This window comes from Numida meleagris, chromosome 6, assembly GCF_002078875.1.
Source record: "Numida meleagris isolate 19003 breed g44 Domestic line chromosome 6, NumMel1.0, whole genome shotgun sequence".
Lineage (NCBI taxonomy): Eukaryota > Metazoa > Chordata > Aves > Galliformes > Numididae > Numida > Numida meleagris.
Genome location: NC_034414.1, coordinates 19761297 through 19778109, shown reverse-complemented (window position 1 = coordinate 19778109; position 16813 = coordinate 19761297). Strand labels below are relative to the sequence as shown.

General features: G+C 38.6%; 1 protein-coding gene across 3 annotated transcripts in view; it reads right to left on the bottom strand.

The window, feature by feature from the left end:
• The window catches only part of C6H11orf74 (chromosome 6 C11orf74 homolog), a 50503-nt gene that overhangs the window by 24853 nt on the left and 8837 nt on the right, over positions 1–16813 (bottom strand). Inside the window, exons 2-3 of one of the 3 annotated variants that reach the window (XM_021402073.1) lie at positions 15388–15540; positions 851–1005 (exon numbers count right to left, since the gene is read on the bottom strand). In XM_021402073.1, the coding sequence (XP_021257748.1) occupies positions 851–1005; positions 15388–15490 (258 nt within the window). In that variant the 5' untranslated portion in view covers positions 15491–15540. Of the gene's footprint in view, positions 1–850; positions 1006–2292; positions 2446–15387; positions 15541–16813 lie in introns of those variants that run through there. The other 2 variants (XM_021402076.1, XM_021402075.1) reach the window with 2 other exon arrangements.

Genomic DNA, 16813 nt, shown 5'->3' with positions numbered 1-16813 from the left:
AAGGCCATCTATACCAATGAAGCAACCATATTCTTCATGAGATAAATGGCAAAAAGATTGTTGTCATTTTTTGTTATACAATCAGCTGATAGAATGTGACTGTTTTAAAAGCCTTGTTTGATTCTACCTCAAAGGCACGTGTTAGCAAGGAGAAAAATGACAGCTTCTTCTCTTTGACTGAGGCCCAGCAGCACCATCATTTTAAGTCATTGAAGTGTGTTGCTCAGCGCATTGTAGAAAATGACCTGTGACTTCATTTGTAATAAAAAGCTTAATGAATGGAATTTTCTGTTAGAGGCAAGATCACAATTTTATTTTTTGTTATTCATGCAAGAGAGTAGAAGTTCTTAAGAAGTAGACTCAGATTTCCATCTTGTTCTCTCCAGATGATGACTCTGGTTTTCCTGCCCCTACACATTCCTAATCTCATAGGTTTCCGAAGATTAAAAAGACCTCTGGCCTGCCTAATATTTACTTTAGGCAGCTGAAGCAACAGGATTCTCTACTTTCTAAAATCCTCAAGCAAAGTAAATCTGTGCATGCTGGTACCCGTACACTCAAGTCTTTTGCCAAACCCTACCATTAACTGCAGTTTTGAGTGAAAGCCTAACAATGGTCTTTGCAGGGCTCCTTATTTATTAGTCAGATTAGGACAGCTTTGCAGTAGAGAAAATGCCACTGTCAAATGTGATCCCTGCAGGTGCCTCTGTAAGCATTACACACTTGGGTAGTATTTTAAATATTTGCCTCAGACGGGATAATACCATTAGCATCTAACATTTAGACAGTATATCTCCTCTTATTTTTATTTCTTTTAATCTGTCCACATGGACAAATATTATCTTATTACCTTATTCTCATTTGGCATCTGTGGTGGGAAAGACATGAGCTTTTCTTTGCCTCTTCCAGGGAAACCATCCTGTTTATCTCCATTTGAGATCTCAGAAGCAGAAAATGATTTTCTTAAGGATTTTTTACGTCCTTGAATTGTCTTCCCCTCTTCCTCTGCAAGGACAATCATATTGCATCAGATAATAGAATGGCACCGCCCAAAATAAACACGTGAATTTCATTAGATTTTATACTGACTTCTTTCAAATATTCACTTCTCAACTTATGCTCAGAGCTTCCATGTGAGTGATATACATCTATTTTGCAATCTTTACCATAAAGCTAACTATGCAGTTTGAACTCCTGGTGCAAAAAGTATGACCTATTCCTTGATACAGAATAACTCATTGTTGAAAAAGTTTATACAATATATAGAAAACTTGACATAGTTTCACATACCTAACTGATAGGTTACAAAGAACAAGAAAATACTCTGAATTTTATTGAGTGTTGTGATGATCTGGTCCAAAAATTCTTGTATTTTCTACCCCAATATCTTGGTATCACCCTATTTATACTGATGAACAGCCCAAACACATGCCCCTGCATGTGAACATCACAACCATTAGAGCAAACATCCATGTTGTCTGGTATAGAAGTGAGCTTTGGCATTTCATTTGTCAGAGCTGTTACTGACTCCAGTTGTGAGTCCGCCCAGGTCCAACACCTGCAAAGCTCTTGGGTTTCCACATGCATCTCTGCCAGAACCTCCACCAGACCAGGACTATGTGATCAGATGCAGTGACAGGTCCTATAAGCTATTATTACTTAAAAGTTACTGGTTTGTAGACAGAGGACTGAACACAATTTGCCACCAGGAAGGGAGAGACCCAGATCATAATGTGATAAAAGGTTTCTGCTCAGAAAGACACACAATCCTAAAAGGATGAGAAAACAAATTTCAGGGTCTGGCTTCCTACGCTGTCTTTGACTCTGAGCAAAGAACTGCTCAATTTCTCACAAACTGTATCTAGCTCCTGTATCTTTATTTAGTAATACACCTCATTTGAGCTGAGATCTTTAGGTACTGCAGCATTCAGTGTTTAAAACCTACACTAGCAACCTGGTTGGCCAGGAAAAATTTTGCAAGAGAAGATTTGTTTCTGGGATCAAACTCATAAACAGCCACATGCCAGTGACATTTAACTGTCAAAAGTTTAGGTTCTGAGATTAAAGATTAAATATAGATGTTTAAGAAGGGTTTGTTCCTTTAGGGGATTCCTCTGGTGTTGAAAGACAGACTGGAAAAACATTCTGACATTGTACCGACAGAAGACTGGGATATCTTCTCTCATGTTTATTTCATACATCAATAGTGGCTAATTGAGCCCACAGTGAAATTAAGGAAGTATTCAGAAATACTATACATGAGTCAGTGATAGCTTGTGACATTTTTCATACCTTTAAAAATTCCATGGACAACAGAAGCAAAGATAGGACAACTTCTAGTTCTTCTGTCCATCCTACCAGACAAGTCTCTGTGGCACAGAACGGCCAGCAAAATTATGACACAGCGAGGACATCATAGATGGAACCTCCACAGCACAGACTGCAGCTGAGAACTGACTAGAGATCAAGACAAGCATATGCATGGAAGTTTGGATTTCCAAACTCATGCTGAACAGATGTTTGCCTACAAAACAGCTAAAAATATACTAATTGTAGCTGAAATAAAACTGCCTGACTTTTTATTTTTAAAAAAATCCATTATAAAATATGGAGAAGCAGATGAACTTTGCACTACGTGAAAAAATAAATGTTGATTTTGACCAAGTTTCTTGGGTTTCGTTTGAAAAATCTACTTCATAACAATAAGAAACACTGCAGTACATTTCTAAAGAGAAATTACATGTTACATGCATTAAAGTAATTCTTGCAGAGAGCCTTAATGATGCCCTTGGGGTTAGTACCTTCAGCCATCCACTTTCCCACAGACTTATTAATCCCCCCAGACAGCTCTGTGCCACAGTTACTATGACACACAGAAAGGGCTGGCATTCTGGACATAACCTTAAGTCCACACTCATAAGAGTCAAGGTTCATAAAAAGTAAATTGCACCAGATCAGAACAGCCTAGCAAACAGGTTTTAAAACTCAAACCACAGATGGATCCTCTGAATAATTCCTAAATCCCAGGTCTCTTGATACGACATCTGGCTTCTCCTTGCTTTTTTAGCAAGTTCTTTCCTAAAACAATATTTGGAAACAGCGCTACATATGGGCAATGTCTTCTTCCTACACACTCTCTTTTTCAAGCCACGGAAATGAAGCTGTGTTAACTCAGAAACCCTCTTTCAAACTCTTGACAGGTTGAAGTGATCACCCACTACTTGAAGATATTGTCATCCCACTTTATAGGAAGAACATGATTAGTGGCTCAAAAAGCTTCAATCTTTTGTTATTACAGCAGTAAAACAGGATGAACTTCCTGTTTTATACCAAGAACTGCAAAGTTCAATATTAAAAACTGACAAACCACAAAAGGATATTAATATCTTTATGCAGCCAAACACGTGGATCCACAGTGTAACAATAGGAACTGAGGAGCCAGCATCTTCACATTGCTCATTTAGAGGGCCTTTATATATGAAAACCTGAAGAAAGCTTCTGGAAGCAATATACATTTCTCAGCAAGATTAACAGAGAGACAAAAGGCATCATCAACTTTAATGTTCAGCATCATAATTCGTACACCAATAGGCTCTGAATAAACTTAGGTACAGAATCATGGAATATCCCAAGTTGGAAGGAACCATAAAGGATCATCGAGTCCAAGCTCCACACAGGACCACCCAAAAATCAGACCATATGTCTGAGAGCATTGTCCAGACACTTCTTGAACTCTGGCAACCTGGGGCTGTGACCACTGCCCTGGGGAGCTGGCTCCAGCGCCTGACCACCCTCTCAGTGAAGAACCTGAATAAGCCAATGTCTAGCTTGGATGCCACTGTGATCATTCTCTGGGCTATAATCAGATCATCCTTCTCCAAAACATAGATCCTGAATACTCCAAATAAAAGCATATCACTTAACATCAGTAGACCTAGGACAAATTGTTGTCATTAGTTATAATTAAGCAGTCCACATGAGCCCACAAACTTATTTTATGATTTACTTTATGTTTTCTGGACAGCTGAGCTATTGTCACAGACAAAAAATGGACAGGTTAAGTAAGCTAACAAGAAATCAAGTGCATTTGCAGTATTTGTGCGCCATTCGTTCACTTCAGACTATAGCTAGAATAGTATTCACTTTCCAAAGACATTAGTCGTAAGCCACTGTTAGACACATTTTCTGGTTAAGACCACTGCAGCATTGTTGAGTTTCATAACATTAAACATTATATTTGATGAAACATTCGCTACTGCAATGTGATACTAGATTAATGACTGTGAGCGAAGAAAATTTTACAAGGACAAGAAAAAAACACAAAGCAATTGTTATATGCTTCCTCAGTGAGAGTATCAGCTATGCACCCATGTGCATAATAAGGTATGTCGATAAACAGGCAGGAGAGTGGGAGAATCAAACATAATGTTGCACACACAGTGTGCCTCAGGGCAGATGAGATCCACTCTTTAGATGACTACTGATACTCTCAACACATGCATCACATAACTGGCTCTCTTTAAGCAGTAAATTATGATCCTGAAAAATATATTTTAAACAACACAAATTGTTCTAAATCTAAAGAAACTGGCAATATGCAGAGAAATATCACAACTTTATTCCTTTGACAGTATTCTGAATTCCAACCATTTCTGTCCTTACTTTTGAAAGAAAATGGGAAGGAAAGCAGGTCACATTCAAGCCAGTGAAAGGCTCGCTCAGCCTCCTCCCCTTGACTAAGTGATAATTGACTCATTATTCACAGCAAAGACCCAAATGTGTACAGCACTGGCTTTTCATAGAATCATAGAGTCGTTTGAGTTGGAAGGAACCTTTAAAGGTAATCTTGTCCAACTCCCCTGCAATGAACAGGGACACCTACACTAGAACAGGTGCTCACAGCCCCATCCAGCCTGACCTTGAATGTCTCCAAGGACAGGGCTTCTCCACCATCTCTCTGGGCAACCTGTGTCAGTGCCTCACCAACCTTATTGTAGAAAACCTATTGCTTCCATCCAGTCTAAATCCCCCCTCCTTTTGCATGAAACCATTTCCCCTTGTCCTGTTATAACACATTCTGGTAAAGAGTCTGCCCCCTTCTTTCTCATGGCCCACTCCTCCTCCCTCTCCTTTAGACATCATGTGTGACAAAATAAACAAAAGATACAAACATAACAAAAAATAGCAGAGGTTTGAAAGGATGGAAAGATTCATAAATTCACTCTGCAGACAGCTTTTCAATTTCACTTTTTAGAAATTCCACTGTCAGTACGTTAACAATGAAATAACAAACAAGCTTAGGTCTCCAGAAAAGCAAATCTCAGTCTCTCAAGAGTAATATCCATCATTGTCACTGAAAAGTATGTTGCAGGCTTCAGAAACATTTCTATCAGAAAAGACATCAGCTTGATACATTCTTTCTGCCCAGTATCTATCCTCTATATTGCTTAAAATTCTTTTTGTCTTTCAGTTTGGAAGGGAATCTTTTGAAAATGTCCACTGATCACCCGTATATTTCAAAGAATAATGGGATCACTTACCACAAAGCCAGAGAAGAGAGCTATCAGGATTATCAGGAAAAACTTTCTGTCAGTGAAATCTATAAGATGAAATAGTAGCCCCAAACCCAGAAGAATGATACAAGTCCCTTGGTCTGAAACATTTCAAAGCAAGACCAGACGCAGCAATCAATACTGCAGAATACCTGGCTTGGGATAACACACCAGACTAAACAATATAAGATACCAAGTATTTCACTCCTTCAGTTCAATGGATTAATTCCAAAAATGTTTATAATAACTGGATGAGAGTAGAGCCCCTTCTAACTACTAAAAAAAAAGAAACTAATGCAGCAAAGTTGCAATGTACTTCTTTGTCCTCAAAATATTGGACAGAAGAAGGCTTGTCAATCCCTCCAATCCCTTCAAAGCTACGCTTTGATGGAACCCATGGGATTCAAATAATGCAGTGTCTTTGTGCAGGACTCCTGAAGAAGAAGTAATTTACTCACAGTAGCATGATAATGGTCTTGTACAGAGGTCAAGAGCACAAATTTCAATTTTATTTATTATCTCAAAAACATCAGCCAACAGACACACTCAAAGCATAAACAAACTGAAATGTTTCCATAAAACATCACTTTGGGATTTTCAAAATAGGGAAACAGTGTAGAATTACCTCCATTTACCTATTTACAACTAAGTATACAGCTTTATGGTGCTGAGGTAATTTACCCTAAATGCCAAGCCATAACAGGAAAAAACAGATTTAAAGTCTGAAAATCCATTTTGTTGGGATGATAATTTTTAAAGCTTGGTTTTTTTTCTTGTTTTGTTTGTTTGTCTGTTTTGTAATTCAATCAAACCAGCTCCCAGATATAATTCTGCAGTACCTTAATCAAAATGTGCAGCCTCCCCCCACTTGTATATTGCACAGCCAAGTACAGAACTTGGTGTTTTATTTTAGTTACTTAGCCAAGGAAATCTGCTCCGATTTACATTCTTGAGCTATCTTCCTGTTCCCATGTATTTAAATACATAAATCATTGTATATCAATGCAGAATTTGTCCAACTTATTTTGACAAGCAAAAAACGCAGCTACTCCGTATAGTGAATACCTGAAGGATTTCAGAATTAGGCACCTATTTGCCCATTCCAGAGCAATTCAAGTGTCTAAACAGTTATCTAGTGCTGCTTTAGGAGCCTTACGGTGTCCCACCTGACCTTCTGCTGCCACCCAAAAGGGCACTGGATTTTCCACAGATACTGCATCATATCTGCCAACCATAGGCATCTGAATTATCTAACCCTCAGATATCCAAATCTTTCTCAGCCAAAACTCTCACTGATTTCAATGACACTGATCCCACAGCAACACTAAAAGCAGAACTCCTCTGTCAAATTTACTCAATCTATGAAGCTGAGAAAATAACAACTTACTGCACTTTGAAGACATGTTATGAATATTAATTTGCACGTTGAGGCAAGTATGTCAAACATCGTTGCCTTCCATTTCTGCATTTCTCCTCCTATTCGATTAACAGGAGGTTTTATGCTGCTGGTTCCCCCTTCCTTCACTGCAACCTTGCACCAGTGTAATGGATGTCTATGGAACTCTCTTCTGCTTATGCCAGAACAGAGATTAAATCAGCATAGCCTTTTCCCTTGCATCTTTGATCATACCCTGACTAAATCACAGATAATCAGCCAAAAGCATTATTTACCTGTAATTTTTTTATTTCATTTAAAAGATCAACTTTTACTACGTTCAATAATATAGTCTTGATTCTTTTCTCACTAATACCAGTGTTCCAATGAAAGTTCACCACGCCATGTCCTCAGCTAGGATAAATAAATATTCTATAGACTGGGACAAGTAACATGTAATCTCTTAAGTACCAATTATTACTGCTAACTGCCATTTTTGCATATTTTACTTTAACATATTTAAAAAACAAAAAAGACAGGAAAGGACTTTCCGTATCTGTTTCTTCTGGGGAAAGAAGAATGACTGTTGGTCGCACCAAGTATATTTCAGCCACCCACACATGTGCCTTAGCTTAATGTACAGCAATACTTCTTCATAACTAAATCAGCTCTTCATTTTCAAAAGTTTAACTGTTCTTTTACTACATCAGTATCTCTCCACTTCTCCTTAATGGAATCTATACGCTGTGTTTTTATGTACTGTTTATCTGTATCAATATCTATGTCTCTGTTGGGTTTTAGTTATCGTCAGTGTTAGAAGAGTGGCAATATTTCCTGTTTATATCACAGTCATCCAAACTGATCATTTAAAAACATGTATTATTCTTCCACAGATCTACAGTGGTGTTGCCAGATACCTTCTCCATTTGAATACTGTAATGCTATTAGTTAAGCAACACATCAGATCTGCATTTGAGCATCTCAGCAGCCTCCGTGAACAAAATCCTGCTTCTTCCAACAGGTAATGACCAACAATAATCTTTAAAATTTTCAGAAAACCACGGCAGAAGTTTTAGAGCAGTTTCTCAGCTGCTATTAAGCAGCTCAATCCTAGTAAGGGAGATACACCTCCTAGTATCTGCCCAGACCATGAGGTATCTACCATTACTAAGTAGTGCCAACAGATTAGACCTGATTCTCTAGTTCAAACTGGGGGGTTTATGCTGTGGGGGAAAAACAGGTTCTCAAAGGCACAGACTGTACAATGTGTAGTATTTTACAGGAAGTTGAGAGTGTATCAGGATGTAAGAACTTGAAGGTTTTTTCCAGAAGCTGATAAAGCTGGGAACACTTCTGATGGCTTCAGAAAATCTACACCACCCTTTTCTGAGTGCAGAGACTGTTACTACTGGGAAACTGTGTTCGAGGGATAGTTTAGCAAACTTTAAATTTGACAGCAGCTAATGGGAGAATTCTCATGCAGTATACAGGAACTCCACACTTATGAGCCATACTTGGAATGTTAGCTAAAAGACACAGAATATATTTAGAATCATTTCTACACTTGGGGGGGTTGATTGTTTGTTTGCAGTCTAATAAATCAGGACAGAATTTGTTTTAAAAACCTTCTGTGTAATTGCATTCTAGAAGAATTCAGCACAAGCAGATGAATAGATAAGCACTGTAAGGAACAAGGCACCCACATATAATTAAAACCATCTGACATCCACAAAAGGCATTACTTTTTAACAAGTAATATCAATAAAAAGATTGCAGCAAGTAGGAAGAAATTTTTTTTAAAAAATCACAGATCCCAAGTATTTAAAAAAAAATACTTGATTTTGTACATCATAATTGAGAAATTAAGTTATCTTCAGAGTGGCCTGATTTTAAAAAATGGCAAATACATACTTCTTTGAAAGTAGGCATTTCTATGTGATTTCATACTGGACACAGAAAAAAAACCAACAGAATTTTATGGAGAGTTCAACACTCAACACGATTTGAGGTCACAGTTTCTGTTTCTGGTTGTCCTGCCAAGCCCTTATATGGCTCTCATCTCTGATGTTTTCTTTGTGCTATTTCTTCATCTAGAAAGGAGAGCTAACAGTGTTTCCTCACCTCACTGGAGTGTCATGAAACTTAGCCAACAGCCGCATTTAGCACACTTTGATGCCTTTCAAGGCAAGGTGAAAAGGTAGAGCAAGGGTTCATCATGTGTTATCATTTTATATAGTATAACAGAATTCAGCCATAGTCAATATACCACTATAGGTTGAAATCTGTACCAAAACATCAACAGCAAAACTACTTGATATTTTCCTTCCTTATACTCCAGAATGATATAATCTAAGTTATGCACAGAATAAAAATACATCTTTTCCATCTGAAAATCTTTAAAAATTGTTCAGTAAGAGAGGCATCACAGGAAATAAAAAGTTGCCATCAGGGAAGCACCACTGTCCATGGGCTGTCCAACTTTCAGGGAGTCAGAGTGCTCTGTCTTTATCTGATGCTGCCAGTGAGCTGCTGTGCTCAGTAATTTCCCCTCTTTATGCCTTATTTTTTTCTGTCTATACAATGGAAATTAAGTATTTTACATAGCAAATACCACTGAGATCTAAGGACAACAAATATCCATAAAACAGATACCCCATTACTATTTCAAAAATAATCCACTGTGCTTGCATCTCTATGTCTTTTTTTCTGCGTTTAGGGCTCTGTATGGTATTTGGTTCTATACTACATTGAATGAAGGTTACAGAGATGGCTGCTACATTTATGATCAATAGAAAACTGCAATTTTTTTCTCCCAACCAATTCTTTCCAATGATCCAGCAAAACACGTCAATAAAAAGCTCTGAATTGACGCTGTTTCCCTATTTCATGCCCTGTTTAAGTTCCCTGGGGATGACAGATTAATTTAATTAGTTTTATTGAACTGCCTAGTTGCTTCTATTGGCAAATCCACTCATACAAAGAAGGCTGCAAATTTCTCTTGGGGTTATCATTGTCCTACTGGTCCGTTTTTTCAAATTAAAGTGAATTTACTGTCATTTCTTACATAGTTTTCTGCTATGCTTTCTGTGGTTAGACTCGAGTTTGTGAAGTGCCTTTTCTGACACTTACGTTGGAAGTTTAAAGGTGTCATTTTTTCTTATCATAGTTAACAAAAAAAGGAAGCAGACAGCTACCATCACAGGGACCATGAACTAAATACATCAGGAGCTTTCACTGGGGAATTAAATTAATTTGATCCCAACACATAATATAGCTCTTGCATGCCACCTGGTAGCAGAGAAATAGTCGTCCACTTTCCAGCTTCCTCTGCCAGACAGTCTGATGTGTCCAGAAGCATTAAAAGAGCAGCACGGAGGCTAGGAAGTATACATCCAAGGTTCAGTTTACTTAGAGATGGGTCTGATCAAAGCCCTCAGACCTCAGCATAGAGTCAAGTAGGATGAAGTACATGAAATAGAGCAAACTTAACATCAGCAATGGATTGAACTTAATTCCAGTGGTCAAGTGGCCAGGAGAAAGGAAAAACTGTGAATCAAAACTTGAGTTTGGGTAAGAATTTTATTCTAGCAACAGCTTCTCATTCTAGCAGCTGACTGATTCAGGATTATACAGATATATATATATAAGGAAGAGAGGAGTAACTTAAAATCTAGATGAAATTTCTGATTTTTTTTTTTGTAGAAGTTTGAAGGAGACATTTTATGCTTCAGTGAATTTCCCAGTCTTCCTTTGAGTTTAGAAAAAAGAAGCAAATGATGCCTTCTAATTTTGGACACCAAATTCTTTCCACTAAACTTCAAACTCTCTTTATAAGACCTGAAAGAGCCTCTTGCCCTGCACAGTAATTTGAAAAAAAAAAAAAAACAAAGATCAGACAAAATCTCACTGAAATAGATCCAAAATTGTTCTACTGTTAAGTTTTGAAGAGATCACTCTTTAGCCACACTTTCAGAAAACAGTATCATGAATTCCCTTGTAAACCCAACTTTCATGAGGTTTCTTTAACTGCACAGTCAAGACATCGTTCATGATTTTTTTTTGATTTAAACAACATAGGAGAGCTGTATAACCTCAGAAAAATGCTAGTTAGCTGTTCTATTATGAAATATTTTCTACTCAAAGCTAAAGGAATAACAAAAAATAAATACGTTAAGTTGGCATAAACATAAGAGCATTTAGTGATTTTAAAAGCAATAGAAACGAACACATTAAAATGATCAACAAAATGATTCCTCTTACCAATATCATTGGTTGGATTTGAACAAAAGAGGTGGTCTTTTTTTCTGCAGATACTAAAAACTTCTGCAAATCTTAATAGAGAGCATGAAAAAATTCAGTTTTCTAGACCTATCCTCTAACTACTCATTTGTGTTAACATGGATTCACCAGGCCATTTAACTACCTTTTCATTTTAATATTATCCTTTTAACTAAAAACACCCTTTGAATGCTGTACATAGGAAAAGGGACTTTTTAGCCAGCCCAGCCCTCAAGTGTCCATCCACTACATGACCAATAAAAAGTATTAAAAATCTTTCCAATCATGTAGAGAGTGCTGTCATACTTTCATAAATATTATGCACTTGAAATCGATTATGTTCTGTTGGAGAATATATATTTAAAATGCTCAGCTCAGGGTCCTTACATGTCATTTAAGTAAGTTTATCCATGTTCTATCATTATTAGATCTGGCAGAAGTGAAGTAAAAGCCTTACAATAGTATTTATTGTCTATTAGTCTACAAATTTCTGCCACATCAGCAAGAACACTTCAAAACAAATAGACTCTGCTTTTTTAACAATGCTAAAATGAGAAAGACTAAATTCCTGTATCAAATATACGATTTTATGTTCCCATTAAGTTATAATGTAACTGTGTGCATATCATGTACATATCAGTAAATAAATTACATAGGATTTAGAAGGACCTTATTTTGACTCCAAATCTTGTTCTAGACAAGCTAAAAGGAGTATTTTCTCAAATATCACAATGAAGAATTTGATCTCTTTTCATACTGTACAGAGAAACCAAAGGTAATATCACATTCAGATAAAAAAAGACAACATTCTAAATATAAGGTTTCCTTTAATAGGATATTAGCAACCCTTAAAAATCCAGTGAAAGTTAGGCATGGAACAATTAATTAATATTCAGTTTCCCAGGTTTACAAGAATTTAACTATTCTGTCAGGAGAAGACCCTAATGTGTTCACAAGGGCTTAGTCCAGGCTAACATTTATGGTTTCAAAGGGATCTTTCTAGACAGCCCAGAACAGTCAATGATGCTTGGATTTTGTACTCATAGTATGTATGTATGTTTTTCAATTTTATTGTGTGTAAATTTAACTAATGAAGAAAAATTACACACTAGTTAGGAAACCAGCTTCTTATGAGACACTTGCAAGAGTAATGAAGAAACTCCTGGTGAAAATATCCCTTCAACCCAACTAGGGAGCACTAGTATGAACTTAGGTACAAGTGAAAGTCACCTTATATAAATACGGTACTCTGAAATCAGTGGAATCCAATCAGTTCTATTTGTTTCTTCTGTTTGCAATGTTACAACCTAATTTACAAACATAACTGAATAGGTTTGGTTGTTTGTGTACACAAACATCTCTCTATATCTAATGAGGCAGGACTGAAAATTCTAACATTAATGCTCATGGTAGAAAAATGCAGTGTGGATCTACACTATTATCAGGCCACATTCAGAAGGGCAGATTGTAAATGGCTGGATTTTATTGACAGTACTTATTTTCACCGTGAGTATCTGAACTTATGACACAAAAGTGAACATTTCTTGAGCCTATTAACAGATAGTCTTATTAAGCTATTACAGTTGCTTTTTTTGAATTTTTTTTTTAAAAGCCAAATGACTTATTTTTCAAGTGCAAAATTGAGAAACTAAGAATGTGGTATTTTGCAGAATGTTTTTGCACTGTTCTGATGCTAAAGTGCCTTGTGCCTTAAGTGGAATTTCTACAGGTCATTAGTTTATAATGCAAAGCAGCACCTTTGGGTATTTTTAAAGGAAAATGAAGACAGGAGAAAAACAACCTGAGCTATTTTGTTTACACCAGCATAGGAAGCTACATTTCTAAGCATTTGATTCAGTTAAAACTCTACCTTTGATATACAAAGTTTTAGTGGCAGATGCTGTAGTGACAATGAAAGTGACTGAAATGCACGCTGAAGCTTTTTGCAAGTAGCATCCTGATATGCAGCATGCTTCTAAGATAGGACCTATCCCCAGTGCATCAATCATACATAAAGAAGACCAGAAGCTAATTTTCAATCCTCTTACCTAATCCCCCAGTGCCTCCTTTCTCTTTTATTTTTTATTGGAGGAGAGAAAGAAGGCTGCCACAAGATTATTTCTGTGGCAGTTTTGACTCCCCCACTGGTTTTCTCCTCAGTGCCTGAGACTGACACTTAGTTCTGCCTGAAGGACAAGTACAGGACAGACTTCTGAGTGCCAGTCAGTGGAGCATGCCACAGGGTGTAATTGGAAAGTACAGCACTTCCGCAATAAGATGAGGATATCATTCTTAGTGCAAAGCTGTGGTAAAAAGAATTATAACTGAGTAGTATGTAACTCACAGTTATTTTTATTGCACCTGAAAGAACGGCCAGAATAAATGAACCTGAGCTACAGAATTTGGGTCCAAATCTAAACTTCCTGTAACTCGGCTCAGATCAAAATTAAGCTCCACCTTTTATTTTATTTGTAAAGCATAAGATCTTTTTCAACCCAATTACCCTAATATGATATCCCTTCATCCAAGTTATTGTAGAGCCAGCTTTGTGTTTATCATAACATAGCACAGAAAGCCAATACTATTAAAACAATGAAACTATCCAAACTGCACACCCCTATCTTAGGCCACTGTGTACTACAAAGTATTTTCCTTAGCTTCTTCCTTTATGCGTAGTTCCCTAGCAAAATGACATGGGACTTATGTAAGGAAAGCCTAGCCTTCCACATATTCCCACATATTCCGTCTGGTGGACGAGGGAAAGGCTGTTGATGTGGTCTACCTAGACTTCAGCAAAGCCTTTGACACTGTCTCCCACAGTATTCTCCTGGAGAAACTGGCAGCCTGTGGCTTGGACAGGTACACCCTTTGCTGGGTAAGGAGCTGGCTGGAGGGCCGGGCCCAGAGAGTGGTGGTGAATGGAGGTAAATCCAGCTGGCGACCGGTCACGAGCGGCATTCCCCAGGGGTCGGTGCTGGGGCCTGTCCTCTTCAATATCTTTATTAATGACCTGGATGAGGGCATCGAGAGCACCCTCAGTAAGTTTGCAGACAACACCAAGCTGGCAGGAAGTGTCGATCTGCCTGGGGGTAGAGAGGCCCTACAGAGAGGTCTGGACAGGCTGGATCTCTGGGCTGAAGCCAATGGGATGAGGTTCAACAAGACCAAGTGCTGGGCCCTGCACTTCGGCCGCAACAACCCCAGGCAATGCTACAGGCTTGGGGCAGAGTGGCTGGAAAGTTGTGTGGAGGAAACGGACCTGGGGGTATTGGTCGATGCTCAGCTGAGCATGAGCCAGCAGCGTGCCCAGGTGGCCAAGAAGGCCAATGGCATCCTGGCTTGTATCAGAAATAGTGTTGCCAGTAGGAGTAGGGAAGTGATTCTCCCTCTGTACTCAGCCCTAGTGAGGCCCCACCTCGAGTACTGTGTCCAGTTTGGGGCCCCTCACTGCAAAAAAGACATTGAGGCCCTGGAGCATGTTCAGAGGACGGCGACGAAGCTGGTGAGGGGTCTGGAGCACAGGCCTTATGAGGAGCAGCTGAGGGAGCTGGGATTGTTCAGTCTGGAGAAGAGGAGGCCGAGGGGAGACCTTATCGCTCTCTATAACTACCTGAAGGGAGGTTGTAGTGAGCTGGGGGTTGGCCTCTTCTCTCTTGTAACTAGTGACAGGACGAGGGGGAATGGCCTCAAGTTGCGCCAGGGGAAATTTAGGCTGGACATTAGGAAATACTACGTTTCTGCAAGAGTGGTCAGGCGCTGGAATGGGCTGCCCAGGGAGGTGGTTGAGTCACCGTCCCTGGAGGTGTTCAAGAAACGTTTAGCTATAGCATTGAGAGCCATGGTTTAGTGGGGTTATTGGTGGTAGGTGGATGGTTGGACTAGGTGATCTTGTAGGTCTTTTCCAACCTAGCTAATTCTATGATTCTATGATTCTATAATATTGTCCCCTACAACCTTCCTAAAGAAAGCAAAACATGGTTAACCACTTGTAGGGCCCTACCTCAGCAGTGTATGAACCAGACTAAGGAAAGTTGTCATTAGGGATTTCACTGCTGTTAGGAGAAACAAAAGCATCAGAAGGATTTGACTAAGATCGCAAAGCTGAACTCTAAATACTACTGCTGCTCTTCTTACCATCCTTTCTGGCTGCAATTTCTAGTGGGAGATTTGGGAGGTACGTACCTTGCAAAAAATAAGTGAATGTGCTTAGAAACTCTTCGTATGACTGCTCATGGCTATTAACAAACTGATCAAGGATGCAGTTGTTTATCAGTTGCTCTTCCATAATCCACACCTTGACAGACAAATAGGTATATCTGGGTTAGTAGGCTTCTCCTGCAATAAAAAAAAAGAGCCGTATGTATCTGCAGGCAGCAAACATATGAACTGAAGAGTCCCAAACGCGTATTTATAACCACTAGAATGTCATTTTTTTCTTCACTCCTTGTGAAGTCCCGATCTCTTCAGTGGGATTATGTACCACATTTCCCAAGAACTTAAGGGCAAGTAGTAACTTAAAGCATAAAGGGAGAAAGTGTGAAGATGCATGCATGAAATTTATGATCTTGGGTAACACGGGCTACAGAAGAGCCAGATTCCCTCAGTGGGGTTCCTTCCCCTCATTTTGAGTTGTTAGTCTTAAAACATGTCAGACCCCTGCCTTCTTTGTAGAAACAGTGACACCACTCACTAGCTTGTTGGATCTTGCAAGTAGGACACCTGTACACTCAAAACTTGGACCAAATCCATCATTTTGCAGGTGCACTGCTCGCTATACCATCAAAGCCACAAAACCCAGATTTTGTACGGCACGTGAAATCACAATGTGCATGTGCATGCTGAGACGGTGCGCAGGACAGGGAGAGTATGGTAGAGCTAGGCAGCCATACAGGAAAGGAAGGACCTTGTCTTGAGAAGGGAACAAATACTGAGAGCTGCAGAAACACCATGTGTTATTTTCTTAACTTGTGTAAATACATTTTGACAGCCGTGTGATGTCAAATAGTTAATAATATTACTAATTTTTTTGTACATGTAGGACTGGAGTACTAGCAGTAGGAAGACACAGGTGGGGGCATGGACACACAGAGCTGCCACTCTCTCCCACAGCACCAACGTAACTAGAAAATTTAAACAACCAGTTTGCAGACATAAATGTAATAAAGATGCAAGAATGCATTATTCACCTACTGCTTGATTTTCACATCTTCCCCTGCTTCTTCCTTCAATTTACCACAGCATTAGAAAGCATCTTTTGAGAATGAAACCTCAATTCTTCATCAAAACTTCAAATCTAACTTCAAATACACTAAGGAAGGGCTGCCAACTTGATTTTATACTTAATAAGATCAAGCAAGAATTGTTCAAAGCTCCAAATGAAAATAAAGCATCATTTCTAACGTCAAACTCTAATTTTGCTGGATTGCCAGCTTGTAAAGAAGGCAAATGTTCCAGAGATGTGAAAACACCTGCATACCCACATGATCTGAAGCTGGAGTTCACTAATGTTTTGCAAAAAAAACAATCAAGTATTAATACTTGTGGACTGACCAAGTAGAATATCATTTACCAGATTCTCAGAGCAGTTTATGCAAATTATGGTGGTTTC